The sequence below is a fragment of the Pleurodeles waltl genome, chromosome 9 (assembly GCF_031143425.1).
Source record: "Pleurodeles waltl isolate 20211129_DDA chromosome 9, aPleWal1.hap1.20221129, whole genome shotgun sequence".
In the NCBI taxonomy this organism is placed as follows: Eukaryota; Metazoa; Chordata; class Amphibia; order Caudata; family Salamandridae; genus Pleurodeles; species Pleurodeles waltl.
Window position 1 is genome coordinate 555,812,500 of NC_090448.1, and position 13,350 is coordinate 555,825,849.

At 43.3% G+C, this 13,350-nt stretch overlaps 1 protein-coding gene across 2 annotated transcripts in view; it reads right to left on the reverse strand.

Annotated features, from left to right (window-relative positions):
- NAPA (NSF attachment protein alpha) overlaps positions 1–13,350 on the reverse strand; it is a 177,913-nt gene that overhangs the window by 117,180 nt on the left and 47,383 nt on the right. For both annotated transcript variants that reach the window (XM_069207500.1, XM_069207501.1), the window contains exons 4-5: positions 10,951–10,997; positions 9,321–9,398 (exon numbers count right to left, since the gene is read on the reverse strand). In XM_069207500.1, the coding sequence (XP_069063601.1) occupies positions 9,321–9,398; positions 10,951–10,997 (125 nt within the window). The remainder of the gene's footprint in view (positions 1–9,320; positions 9,399–10,950; positions 10,998–13,350) is intronic.

Sequence of the window (13,350 nt, forward strand, 5' to 3'; positions counted from 1 at the left end):
TGTCAAATCTAGCCAACAATACCTTAGAGTTGGCTATCCTCCACTGGTTGGCTGCCTGAGATGCCACCCTTTTCCCCGCAGCATCAAACTTTCTACTGTCCTTGTCTGGTGGGGGTGCATCACCTGATGACTGCGAACTTGCTCTTTTTCTGGCTGCGCTTACAACTACAGAGTCTGGAGGTAACTGTTGGGTGATGAAGACAGGATCAGAAGGAGGTGGCTTATATTTTTTCTCCACCCTATGAGTAATTATTCTTGCTTTTACTGGCTCCTTGAATATTTGGTCACCATGTTTTAACATGTCGGGGAGCATGGGAAGAGACTGATAAGTTGCATGTGTAGAGGAGAGTGTATTAAAAAGGAAATCATCCTCTAATCGCTCATTGTGCATGGCGACATTGTGATAGGATGCTGCCCTAGCTATGGCTTGAGTGTAGCCTGTACTATCCTCTGGTGGTAAAGGCTTAGAGGGATAGCAATCTGGGTTGTTGTCTGGAATGGGGTCTGGATCATAAAGATCCCATGGATCCACATTGTCCTGCTGCGAGTCAAATGAGTGTGCCGGTGACTGCATAGGTGTAGGACTAGTAGGGGGAGGGATATGTAAATGTGGAGAGTGAGGAGGAGACTGAGGAGGAGAAAAATCGAGGAGGTGGCGGTTTCTCCTTTGTTCTTGGCACTTTAGCTGGAGGCTGTGCAGTGGCCAATTCATCTTGAAAGGCTAATTTCTTCTTTGGTTTTGGAGATGGTGCTGTTAAAATTATGCCAGTCTCTTTATGGATGTGAATCCTGGCTTGCCTTTCATCCATTACCTCCATGTGTGAGTCTCCCTCAGTAGCTGTATGGCTTTCTTTAAGTGCCTGTGAAAGTCCATGCTCCTCTGTGTAAATAGGCTTTTTCGGCTCCGAAGCTGTTTTTTTTTAGTATCGAAAAAGTCGGGGTTGAGGATGGTCTCGGCTCCGAAAACGATTTTCGAGATTTGGACTCAAAAGAGCGATGTTTGCTGGGCTCAGAGACAAAGCTTCAGCTCGAGTCCGATGGCTTGGGAGGAGTGGCCTTTTTCGGTGCTGAAGTTGTGGGTTGGTCAACGAAGGTCTTTTTTCGGGTTGAGCCATGGCGTTCCGGCAGTGGCGTCCCCAAGGCCTTATGTTTGGGCATGGCTGGGACAGGGGCAGGCGTACTCATGTGCTGTCCTGCCGTGATCAGTCTGTCCTACTCAGACTCCTGCTCGGAGTAGGATCCTCGAATGGACACAGCAGTTTGCATGATATCCTCCTCTTCGACATCGAGACGTTCGGTGCTTTTGGATGCCATCTCGAGTCTCCGTGCTCTTATGTCTCTGAGAGTTTTCTTGGAACGGAAGGATCTGCAGGCCTTGCAATTTTCTTCCCGATGGTCTGGGGAAAGGCAGAGATTACAGATGAGATGTTGGTCTGTGTAAGGGAGTTTAGCGTGACAAAAGGGGAATGGAGTCCGGTCCATGAGGCTTCCAAACGGTCGGTCCGACTAGGCCCGAGCTGGGTGCGGGCGCCCCGAAGGGCGACTAAAAATGTTTGATCCGACGCTACCGAAGTGTTGATAGAAGATGGAACGCGATTGAAACAATACCGACGAGAAATAGAGAGTTTTGAAACTTTTCCGACTCGAACTATCGGAGCGAAAGGAAACACGTCCAAACCCGATGGCGGAAAGAAAACAATCTAACATGGAGTTGATGCCCATGCGCAATGTAGCTGAAGAGGAGGAGTCACTCGATCCCGTGACTCGAAAACACTTCTTCAAAGAAAAACAACTTGTAACACTCCGAACTCCAAGCCCAACACTAGATGGCAGACGTACGCACAGCATGTGTAGCTGCAGCACAGTGATATAGATATAAATTTATTACCTAGTGGTGGTCACCACTAGGTAGTTACTGTTAGGACCTAGTTTCTATAGAGAAAGCTTTTTTTTTGCCAATAAGTTTGAGGTTGTTTGATGAATCTTCACAAAATGTCCCTCCCCCCCAAAAAAAAACAATGGACGTCACTTCAGTTGCTGTTTTGAAACTTGTGGGGTGATCCGTCAAGCGGGGGCCGAGAAAAAGGGGGGGGGGTCCCAAAACACGTTTTTCCAATTCATTTTTTCTTAGGAATTTCAATCAGAGATAAACCTGATGCTGAAACCACTGGATATAATTACACAAATTTGGCGGAAAGGTAACTCTTGGTCCAGAAAGAGGCCTTTTTGTTACTTGGTGTAAATCTATTCAGTAGTTTTACAGACATTAAAGGAAATTAAAACTTGTATATATTTGTGTACGGACACTCTGACCCCTTAACTCTAGTGCCAAGGCAAACGCCCCCCCCCCCAAAAGGGCTAAGGAGCATTATTATTTCCCCCCCCACAAAATCACAACGGGGTCGCTAATGCACAGCAAAAAAAAAAAAAAATTACAAATAAAAATAAACAAAATGGAGCACCAGCTTACCGGCTGCCGCACTCAGTCTGTTTTAAGCCCAGGGCAGGGCCAAGTGCCGGGGGCATTGCTTATATGTAGTGTGGTTCCCAGGGCAATGCATAATAGATGTGATGGGGGCGCCCCCCTGCACCCCAGGGACCCCCATCACCTCAGAGCAAAATGTTGTATTTGTGAGGGGAGACCCATCGGCCTCCCCCACGGTCCCGGGGACCACCACCTCCCTGGGGCTTCAAGTTTATGGGATGCAGGGGGCTGTGTGCCCCCCCACCCCGCAGCCCCGGGGACAACCACTTCCCCAGAGAATTCATCATGTTCTGTGTGGGGGGTTAGGGGGTGCAACCCCCCCCTCCCCAACAACCCAGAGGACCACCACCTCCTCAGGGCTATAATAAAAAGTGAAGGGGGTCTGTTTCAAACTCCCACACCCTGCGGACTACCACCTCCCTAGGGCTTCTTCTACTCTGGATGGCGGCCACACTGTCCCCCCTCGTGGAGCCACTGATGACCCTAGGGATCTCTACCCCCCAAGGCCAGTTCCTACTATGTCCCAGGGTACCATCCCCCGAGACACAGCTGTTTGCTGTGGCTTGACTGCAGTTTTGACAGCTGCAGCCGAGTCACAGCAAACACTCTGCTGTCAGAAAGCGGAGTTTTCATCTCTGCCCTGTTCCCTGCACGCAGACATGTGTGCAGGGAACAGAGATTAAAGCATTGCTTTTTTATGCAGCTCCTTGGATACTGGAGCAGTGAGGCTCTCCCCATTCCCGTCGATCCCAGATAGCCCATAAAGGGCTAAAAAATATATTTTAAAAGAATGAATAGCTCAGGTGTGAATGTCACAGACCTTCACACAGAGCGTTGGAGTCCAGGTGTATCCCAGGTCATGTACCTCCTTTATTTATTTATTTATTTTGAAGTACAAATGTTTAATGCTCATACTGAAAGGTGATCTTACTCTTTTTAAATGACAAATACATTTTTCTTTTCAAATTGTGCAGATATATTGCATTCTAAGTATATCATACATCAAAATCGAAAAAACTCTCTCTCTCCCTCTCATTCTCTCTTCCTCCCACTCACACATCCAGACACTTACGCATCCACTCACAGACCCACAGACACTCAAGCACCCCCTCACAGACCCACTGTCACCCTCATGCACCTGCTCACAGACCCGCGCACACAATGACGCATCCACTGAAACACTGATGTACGCACTCTCACACCCAGACAGACTCTCACAGCCACTATCACCCCCAGATACACCCTCTTACACACATTCTCACTCTCAGAGAGGCCCCAGCAAACTCCCACTGCGCACGGCCAAAAGGTTGTGCGCAGCGTGGGTGTTGGAGGGTTGGCCGCAGGGTCTGGCTGCAGGCCAGGTCTTGCGGGCAACCTCCACTGTGCACGGCTGAAGGCCGTGCACAGTGCAAGGTTGGGTGCTTATAGGGAGTTGGCCTCAGGGCATGGCCGCAGGTGGTTGGATTAAATTATAGCAATACGAAATTAACTGAAAAAAAAACAAAAAGGTCACAGAGACTTTATATTGAGGAAATAGAATTTGAAAAACCATATGAATTATCTTAAAAAAAAAAAAAAAAAAAAAATGTTACAGGGACATTATAGTTAGCCTCAATTTTAAACGTACAAAACCATAAACATTCACCAGTTATAGTTATCTCATGTAACTATAACTCATGCCTTAAGGTAATTATAACTCACTCCCTCACCATGCACTGCTAATTACCCCACAAATTACTGCACTCATGACATCTTTGATAACATCATTGATAATATCAATGTAATATTTGCAGTAAAATTTTGGAAGAAAAAACTGCATGAGGGGGCGTGAGTTATGGTTACTTTAAGACACGAAATGGTTGCCTACACTTCCTGGTTTAAATGTTTGCAGCCAATCAGAGCTGTGCATTTGCCGTGCAGGAGCTCTTAATCTTCGTGAAGTTGTCGTGACTTCAGATATACACATTTGTTTTCCCTTTAATATCTCCTAATCTACTGGACGGATTTACACCAAATACGTTAAAGCGTAATCTGCGTAAAGAAACCTAGCCTTCTGCCAAATTTGTTGTAATTCTGTCCAGCGGTTCGGGCTGTAGCCATGTTTAAAGGTCCTATGGGAATTAACATGGGAAACAACTTTTTAGACTCCCCCCCTTTTGTTTCTTGCCCCCCCCCCTTGACTGATCACCTCAAAACTTTCTGTGCGCACAAGAATCGGCAAGGCACATTTTTTGGAAACTTTTGTGAAGATTCATCAAATGGTGCAAAGACACTGCAAGTCAAAAAATTATTTTTCTATGGAAACATGGTCCTAACTATAACTACCTACTGGTGACAGCCACTAGGTAATATATATCTATACAGGGACACATACATACAGAGACACACATAACTATTTGCAGACAGTGTTAAACATCCCTAGTTGGACTCTTTCACACAATGTGCATGATAATCCCATTTTTCTTTTTCAGACAGGGCAGATGACAGCGTCAGATTACGATCTGTAGTGTCTGTTAATTTGAGTTGAATATCAAATGTGAGTGGCCTCTGAGAGACTGTAGACCGTGCAGCTGGTATCTGGCTGGACCTATTCAAATCTTTTTCAGGCCGATACTGTAACTGCATCAGACTGCAGGATGTATAATGGTCCCTGGATGGTCAGCGCTAATGTATGAGTCTCTATATGTGGTAGCCCGATGAGGGACATGCTTGTAGTAAATGATTTTCATCTACAATCAGACAATCCTGTTCAAAGAAGAGACAACCATCAAAGGCCTTAAACAGCGCACTGGAATGAATACCTCTTAGAGTCACAAGGGACCTACAAGGTGTGTCTATGAATGACCACAAAATAACTTAAAGACCTGGCCACTCAATCCATGTGTTAAGATCAGTTCTAATAAGTTGCCTAGGCAACCTCAAAAATGTCAAATAATTTCAACATAGAAACCTCTCAGGTAGTCTGACGCAAAAAGAACCACTAGCTGGGTGAGCTAGGAAGCGTGGGACTAAGGCCAATGTACAGGTGCCTTTACAGGAGTGACCGCCACATTAAGACCATGGCAGTTGCGGTCGGATCACCAGCAACGCCAGTCCTCCTCCATAGGAAGTACTGGAGGTCCTTATCCTCGAGGGCAGCGCCGCCATGGGGATTTTGACCCCACTCTCTGCCAGCTTTTATATGGCAGCAGCACTGCCATGTAAAGGCTGGCGGAGAAGGGGTGCAGGGGGCCCCAGGGAGGCACCTGCACTGCCCATGCACTTGGCAGGGGCAGTGCAGGGCCCCCCATGGCCATCCCAGTCACGCTGTTCACTGTCTGCATTCAGTGACCAGCGCGATGGGTGCTAGTGCACCCTACACACCGCAGCATTGCCGCCGGCTCAATTATGAGCCGGCATCAATGTTGTGGGCTGTTCCCCGCTGGGCCAGTGGGCAGAAACAGTTACCGCCCACTGGCCCAGCGGGGAACTCGTAATAGGGCTCGCAGGAAGTCGGACGCACTGGCGGGAACCTGACTGCGGAAGTTTGGCGGATGGAGTTTTCCATCTGCCAAACTCATAATGACCCCCTACATTTGGAGCCTCTAAGTTAATTCTAATAGTTCTGCTGCTGCTTCAGCTGCTGATATATTGCAATTTTAAGGAGTTGATTTTCTTCCTATGCTATAGTTCCTAGTCAGTAGATATGCTAAAAAGCTTTTCACAAGATAGCTTGTGCATACAAAAAAAAAGCTTCACTGAGAATTTGTACTGGTAAAACAAAGAATCGAATTGGCAGTGGTTGCAGAGTTCTGTATGATGCATCATTCATGCTGTAAGTTTTGTATTTTCTAAGGAAACAAGCAGGGGTAGCATTCTTACTTTGAGACCGCGCTTGAGATAGTTTGGGAACTCAAAGAAAATGGCTCTTTTAGTATGCCCTTCCCCCAAATCTTGGACTGATGCTGCTTGTGTTTCACCTTTGTGAAAGCACTGGGGCCTGCTGACCATTCCTAGTGCATGTGCTCTGACCCCTTAAATATGTATGCGCAATTGCCTAATCCCAGATTGGCATATTTAATTTACCTATATGTTCCTAGTATGGGGTACAAGATGTACCCAGGGCTAGTAAGTTAAATGTCACTAAAGGACTGCAGCACTTCTTGTGCAACCACTACAGTGACCAGGTGAAAACATTGCTCTACACCGGTCACTGAAGTTCAGTCGAGTAGATTTTAAACTGCCAACCAGACATGGTAATAATAAATAATTTGGCCAAATCAAGACCTTCCTCTTTAATATTTGTAAGTCACCTGTATGGAATGCCTTAGTAGGCTTCAACGCAGTGTGCTTAGTATTAAAAAGAAAGATGTGCTTCCTTTATGTTTGACATGTCCTGACCATGAAAAATCACAATTGTTGTTTTCAGTATAGCAAGGCTCGTGGTCCTACTGGCTGATATGGAGGTAAGCTAGCACACATAGTAAGAGCTAACTTCCATTTGGAACCCTCAAACATTGATATATGGTATCAAATTAATCATTACATTACACCAGACTTATTGATGGAGTCGGATTTAAATTAACTTTTCAAATAAATAGGTGACTTTAAATTAGAAAGTCACCACTTTGTTGCCAGAAGCTCTCGTAGCCTTTCCTGTTCCACTACAACAGTTGTCACCCAAGACAGACTGCTGCCATCCTGCTAGGAGATGCGAAGGGCTCCCAGAAACAGGAAACAAAAAGGACTATTGGTGGGAGGTGGTGTGACCTCCTCCAGCTGGCTGGCCAGAGGGTGGTGCCCACAGATGGCCCAGCTTCAAAGGGGCTACCGTTTCAGAGAAGAAGGAATAAGTCACACCTTAGCTTGCCTGCTCCTTTGTGTAGGTAGACAGGTTCTCCAGAGGGGTAAAATCAATTGCAGAACAGATTTTTCAGGAGGAGTGGCTACTTATACTGGACACACCTCAGAGGATTTTTACTTATACTGGAGTCACTTCACAGGTGCGTGCATAGCTCTGACTCACTGAAGAAGGGTCCCAACATTTTAGATTAGAGCAGAAAGATGCACTGTGGGATTGTTTATTGCCAACCTCACAGGAAATTATGTCAGAAGGGGTAGGTTTGCCCTGTGGGAGTTATAGCCCCATTGGCTCAGGAGTCCTCTCCATCCAGAAACTCGAAATTGGCATAAGATTGGCACCCCTGGCTTCCAGCCTCAGAACACTGCTGGACTCAGAAAGGACAGAACAAGAACAGCACCTGCTGATGATGTGGAACTCAGAAAGAAAGGCTACACCAAGGAAGACTGCACCTTCTGAACCAAGACAGGACTTCAGAGAGAGTGGCTCCTCCTACTTGTCAACTTTGTGGTGAGACCCCCAAAGGTGTGGACCTACTCCCACTCATGCCAAGGTTTAGTGAGTGGGCTCCAAGGCCTAGTTTGCTAATATCCTCTTAAGATTTAGGGACACAAGTGCTAAAGAAGCCTGCATGTGTGAAGTACCGATAGAAACAGTAACCACTGGACCTGGCCTGGATTCCCTTGGTGTAGGCCATGAGATTGAGTCCTAGCCCCTAAGAGGTGCCTCCTATGTCCTGGACCCTTGGATGATGCTAGAGTGTACTCTATTTCTCCCAACAACTGCAACTTGCAAGATAAAAGCAAAAGATAACTATTAATGGGCAAGGGGTCCGGGGCTCATAAACTGCTGGTAACCTTGAATACCTTCAAGAACCAAGACTTTGCCTATCGCTGGACTCTGCCTGTCCATCGACATCGAGACCACAGCCAGCCTCAAACTACAGATGACCTTGTCAACCTCACTGGTCATGAGAAAAAGCCCCAGAAAAGATTCTAAGGGTGAAGGTAAAATTTTGACCAGAACCAACAAGACTCTGCATCCGACTCAGACTTCCAACGCTGTCAGCTTGAAACTTAGACTTTGCCTCGTACCATCACGTTTGAGGCTCATAGACTACCACTGAGACTGAAATTATGTGATTTATGAAAATCTTGCAAAGAACATAATTCCAATTCCCTTCATTCGATTGTTGTTGCTTTGATATTTATTTAAAGAGAGGATTATGTACCATTGTTATAATTTGGGGTTGGATTTTTATTGTGTCGTGTTTCTTACTTGCTTACTGTTTTAGAACTGGTAAATGCTTCACAGTTGTTTTCCTGTAAGATAGGCCTTACTGCTCTGTGCCACAGCTACTTTAGACTGAGCTAAGGTTTGACATAAAGAAACTTAACTGGACCAAACACAGAATTGGGAGACTATTACTAGGTGAGGTCTCACAACCACTTTCCCCAACAGTAGAAAATCTTATCCCCTTATGTGCGACACTGCGGAGTCGTGCATTTCAATCATGTGAATATTAGGCAAAGTGCTTTATCTGGATACCTGCTCAAACTAACAGTCAGTGTTAGTTGCACAACAATACGGAGAAGATTTAATCTATAGTGGTTGAAATGTTTGCAGCCTTTGCTGCTAGTATTACAGAAGGCCAGCTTATGGAGGGTAATTCAGCTTGGTAATGCCACCACTGACTAACGCCTGATTGTTCTCATCTAGACAACACTATTCTGAAACAACAAAGTTTAAAGATTGCATTTGTAAGCACAGGATCGATGCAGATGTGTCTGAAGAGGAGGCTTTATTGTCTGGCTGTTTTTGTATAACTGACAGAGTGGACAAAGGAGCTACAAGTGTTTGGAGGTGAATGTGGGACCCTAGAGGCCACATCCATATAACAATTGCAAAATGTTCTTTCAGATTTCCTCTTCGCAGGAAACTAAGCAATTAGACAGATACCATGCTGCATTGAGACTAGATTTCAAAAATACTCACCTTCTCAATGTCAACCAACTCAGTCTCATAGATCTCAGCTATCGTGATGTGGTGCTTGGCTGCAATTGTGAACCGACCCTGTAGGTTGAAGAATAGAAAGTGACTGCCCAATAAGTTGAGGCTGAAAACAATTGATTCAGGCACCAAAGGAGTGTGTCCTGGGATAAAGGAGAATTACACAAAGCCAAGAACTTAAAAGAAAACCAAAAAACAACACAACAAATTAAAAACAACCCCATTTTGCATTTTCAAAATACTTTCTTTATGCACCAGCTCCTGGCCCTAAAACTCTTGTAGAACCTTGACGTGAGGAACAACAAGCTTTCAATACCAATTTCTTCAGGCACACATTGTCCTGTACTAAAGCTGGAAACCTGAGCCTGATGAGCACCACTAAAAAAAGTCTAACACATTGGTTGCGCTGGGCCATGCACTGAGGGCTAGAGAAAAAAGGAGAGTTCTTTATAGGTATAAACCTAGAATTCGAGTTTTCACATTTCTAAGTGAACAAAGAAAGAACACTATATAGTGAAGGTTCTGAATAAGCATTCCACATTGTTAGAAGACAGTTTTTAGACACATGCTTCAGTGCTAGAAAGCTTGTTAAGCTCACCATCTTGACACTACCCAAGAGGCCATACTCCGCTCCACTGCTGTATGAGGTAAATGTAAATAATGAGAAGCCTGCAGCCTCTCTGTGGCCCCAGGGTTCTTAAAGACGCTCTTTCAGTACTGTAACTCTATCCCATTCCCATCCCCCTCAAGCTTGGAAGGACGAAATGCTCTTCCATTAACATTCAGCTACTTTAACTAAAGGTAGGTATGCCAACTACAGCGAGAACATAATAGTATGACAGCTAAATAGGATGCAGTGCGTATTTTGCAGATGATTCAGTTCGGCATCTAACCTCCCACAATCACCCCTTGCAATCAAAGTCAACAATGGATCTCCTTGGCATTAAAGTCAGTTTTGTAAAGTCTGTTCTGGTTCACCAATTTCTCTCACATCTTGTGAAGAAACAAATTGCTAGGATACGCACTTACTGGCAGCCAGAAAGACAAAAACTCCTAAATATTTTAATGTGCGTATAAGCCAGATGTCTATACTTCAAATAAAACTACAGCAACTTTAACTCCAATTTAGAGTGGGCCCAAATATTATGATGACGTGACTTCTAATCCACTTACCCCAATGAAAACCCTTCACATTCCATGCCACTACTATTACCTACCATTCCCGGATGTCTTTTTGTCTAAATGTGGAGAAGTATACACTAAGAGTTATTACACAATTATCAAAGTGTGTAAACCAACACACTCCACCAAAATCCACAGTCATGAAGGACACGATCCCAATCCCACCATGCTTCTGAGTTACAATTAATAAAGTTGGTTAGCAGCTAGAACAGAGAGAATGCATTGGTAATCTCAGAAACTGACTAAGGGCCTCATTACGAGTCTGGCGGTCCAAGGACCATCATACTCACGGTGGTGGTTCTACCACTGCACTCCAGGAAGTCTGACTGTCTTGAAGGGTCCCCCTGCACAGCACCCTCGAAATGTGCTTTCTAGATCTCTAATTTTACACATAAAAACACAAAAAAGGACTGTTCTGACCACATCTACTCACCATGTCTGTGTAAATCTCAATAGCTCGGATCAAGCAGTTGATGGCCTCTGTAAACAAAAGAACAATTAATTATACAATTTCAAACAAGCAAATGATATCTTGGAAACGAAAATTACATCAAAAAGAGGTCAATGTTACAATGCAAGAATCATTTAAAATAGAGAAAATAATGCAAATGTGTAGAATGTGAAAAGATTTTAAGGCTCTTTTTCTGCAGCAATTGAGGCTGGGTGAATTATCTTCAGCACACAAATTCAGCTCATCATGAAGGGAACAAGCCGAAAGGCTGATATGGATAGCACATTCTAAAAGAAAACTGCAGAGGCTGAAATAGTTCCAAACATGTAAAAGCCTCTGCAAAGATGTAGCTGATAAATATATAACCGACTACCATGGAGTGCAAAAGTTCGACTAAGCATAAAACAAAGGAATACTGCAGCACACTCTTATCGTTTCTGAGCTGACAGGTGAGTATGATACAATGAGACAGATGCCTGCACCTTTCTAATGTTCAACTCCGGTGGTCATCAGGGTGTGTCTATTAAGTTTCCCTTTAAATGCAAATCCATGAATAAAAAGGAAACCTGCTGTATCAAGATTATATATATGTATATATATTCATTGGAAAAAAAAAAAGGTTACAGGGACGTTATAGTTAGGAAATTGAATTTTGAGAAAAACATAGAAATTCACTTAAAAAACAAAGGTTACAGGGATGTTTTAGTTAGGCTCAGATTTTAAATGTACAAAACAAGAGAAATTCACCAGTTATAGGTAGAGTTACCACAAGTAACTATAACTTGTGCCCTAAGGTAACTAGAACTCTAGCCCCTGCCATGCACAGTTTTTTCATCAAATGTTTTACTGCAAATATTACATTGATATTATCAATGTTATCAAAGATGTCATGAGTGCAGTAATTTGTGGGTTAATTAGCAGGGCATAGCAGAGGCGTGAGTTATAGTTACCTTGAGGCAAGCTTTACTTATAGTTATGTTGCGAAACTATAACCCATTGCCTAAAGTTACTTTCTGGCATGAGTTATAGTTTCTTCAGATGTATACAAGTATAACTATGACTGCTGAATTTCTATGGTTTTGTATGGGTAAAAGTCAACCTAACTGTAACCTATCATTTTTTTCATTGGATTTCTATGGTTTTTGTAATACAAATGTTAATATTTCTGTAAGGTAGCAGCCAGCCAATCAGGGCCACGATCTTCCCCTGGATTCGAGGAGAATTCAAGGATCTGCACATCGGCCAAAAAAAAAAAAAAAAAAAATATCGGCAATTATTTTGCCCATGAGGTGTTCCTAAGGGACCACTACATGTGCCCAATGGGGTCAGGATACCTGTGTTCTGACCCCTTATATGTTTTTACACTGTTTTTTCTCAAACCCCCAGTCAATGTGAGAAACAAAATAGCAACCACAACTTTTCTGTCAGGTTGTGGCCAGTAAACTGGGGCCTTGCTTTACCTCTATATCCGAGGAAGATCCGCGCCTCTATAAATGCAAATTTGGTTTTCCTTTACTATCTACCAAAGTATTGAACGGATTTACAGCAAACAACAAAAAGCGTAACCTACATACCAAAAGCTACTTTTCTCCCACATTTGGTGTAAATTTGTCCAGCGTTCAGGCAGTAGTCGTGTTCAAAGCTCCCATGGGAATTAACAAGGGAAATGCATTTTTTTTTACCCTCCCCTTTTCCTCGACCATTGGTTGACGGATCACACAGAAACTTCACACGCACAACAAGATTCTCCAGCATACGTTTTTTGGGGGGAAAGCTTTGTTAAGATTCATCAAACGGCACTAAAGATATAGGCAAGTAAAAAACACTTTCCATGGAAACTAGGTTTTATATATATATATATATATATATATATATATATATATATATATATATATATATATATATATATATATATTGCTGAGAAAAAACAAGTGAAATTAACTTTCTAGCTAGGTGAAAATGTCAGTTAAAATGTAACGTTTTAAACAAAAAAAAACAACAACAAAAAAACTGGAATCTGCCAGTTATAGTTAACTGAAGTAACTATAATTCACGCACTTGCCATGCATAGTGTTAACATCTGAAATGACTTCATTGATATCAGTGATGTCATCAATGATGTCATAAAACATGTAATGAGTGACGTACTATGTGAAATCTTGAGCAGTGCATCATGAGGGTGAGAGTTACTTCAGCTGGTGAATTTTTATGTTTTTTTACATTTAAAAAGTTACGTTTTAATTGACATTTTCACCTAACTATAACATGACCTTAAACTTTGTCTTTTTCAGTGAATTTCTTTTTTCCTAATGCAAATTAAGATATTATTACCAGACCTGACCATAACTTCACTTTAACCACTTTTTGCAGTGAATTTCGGAG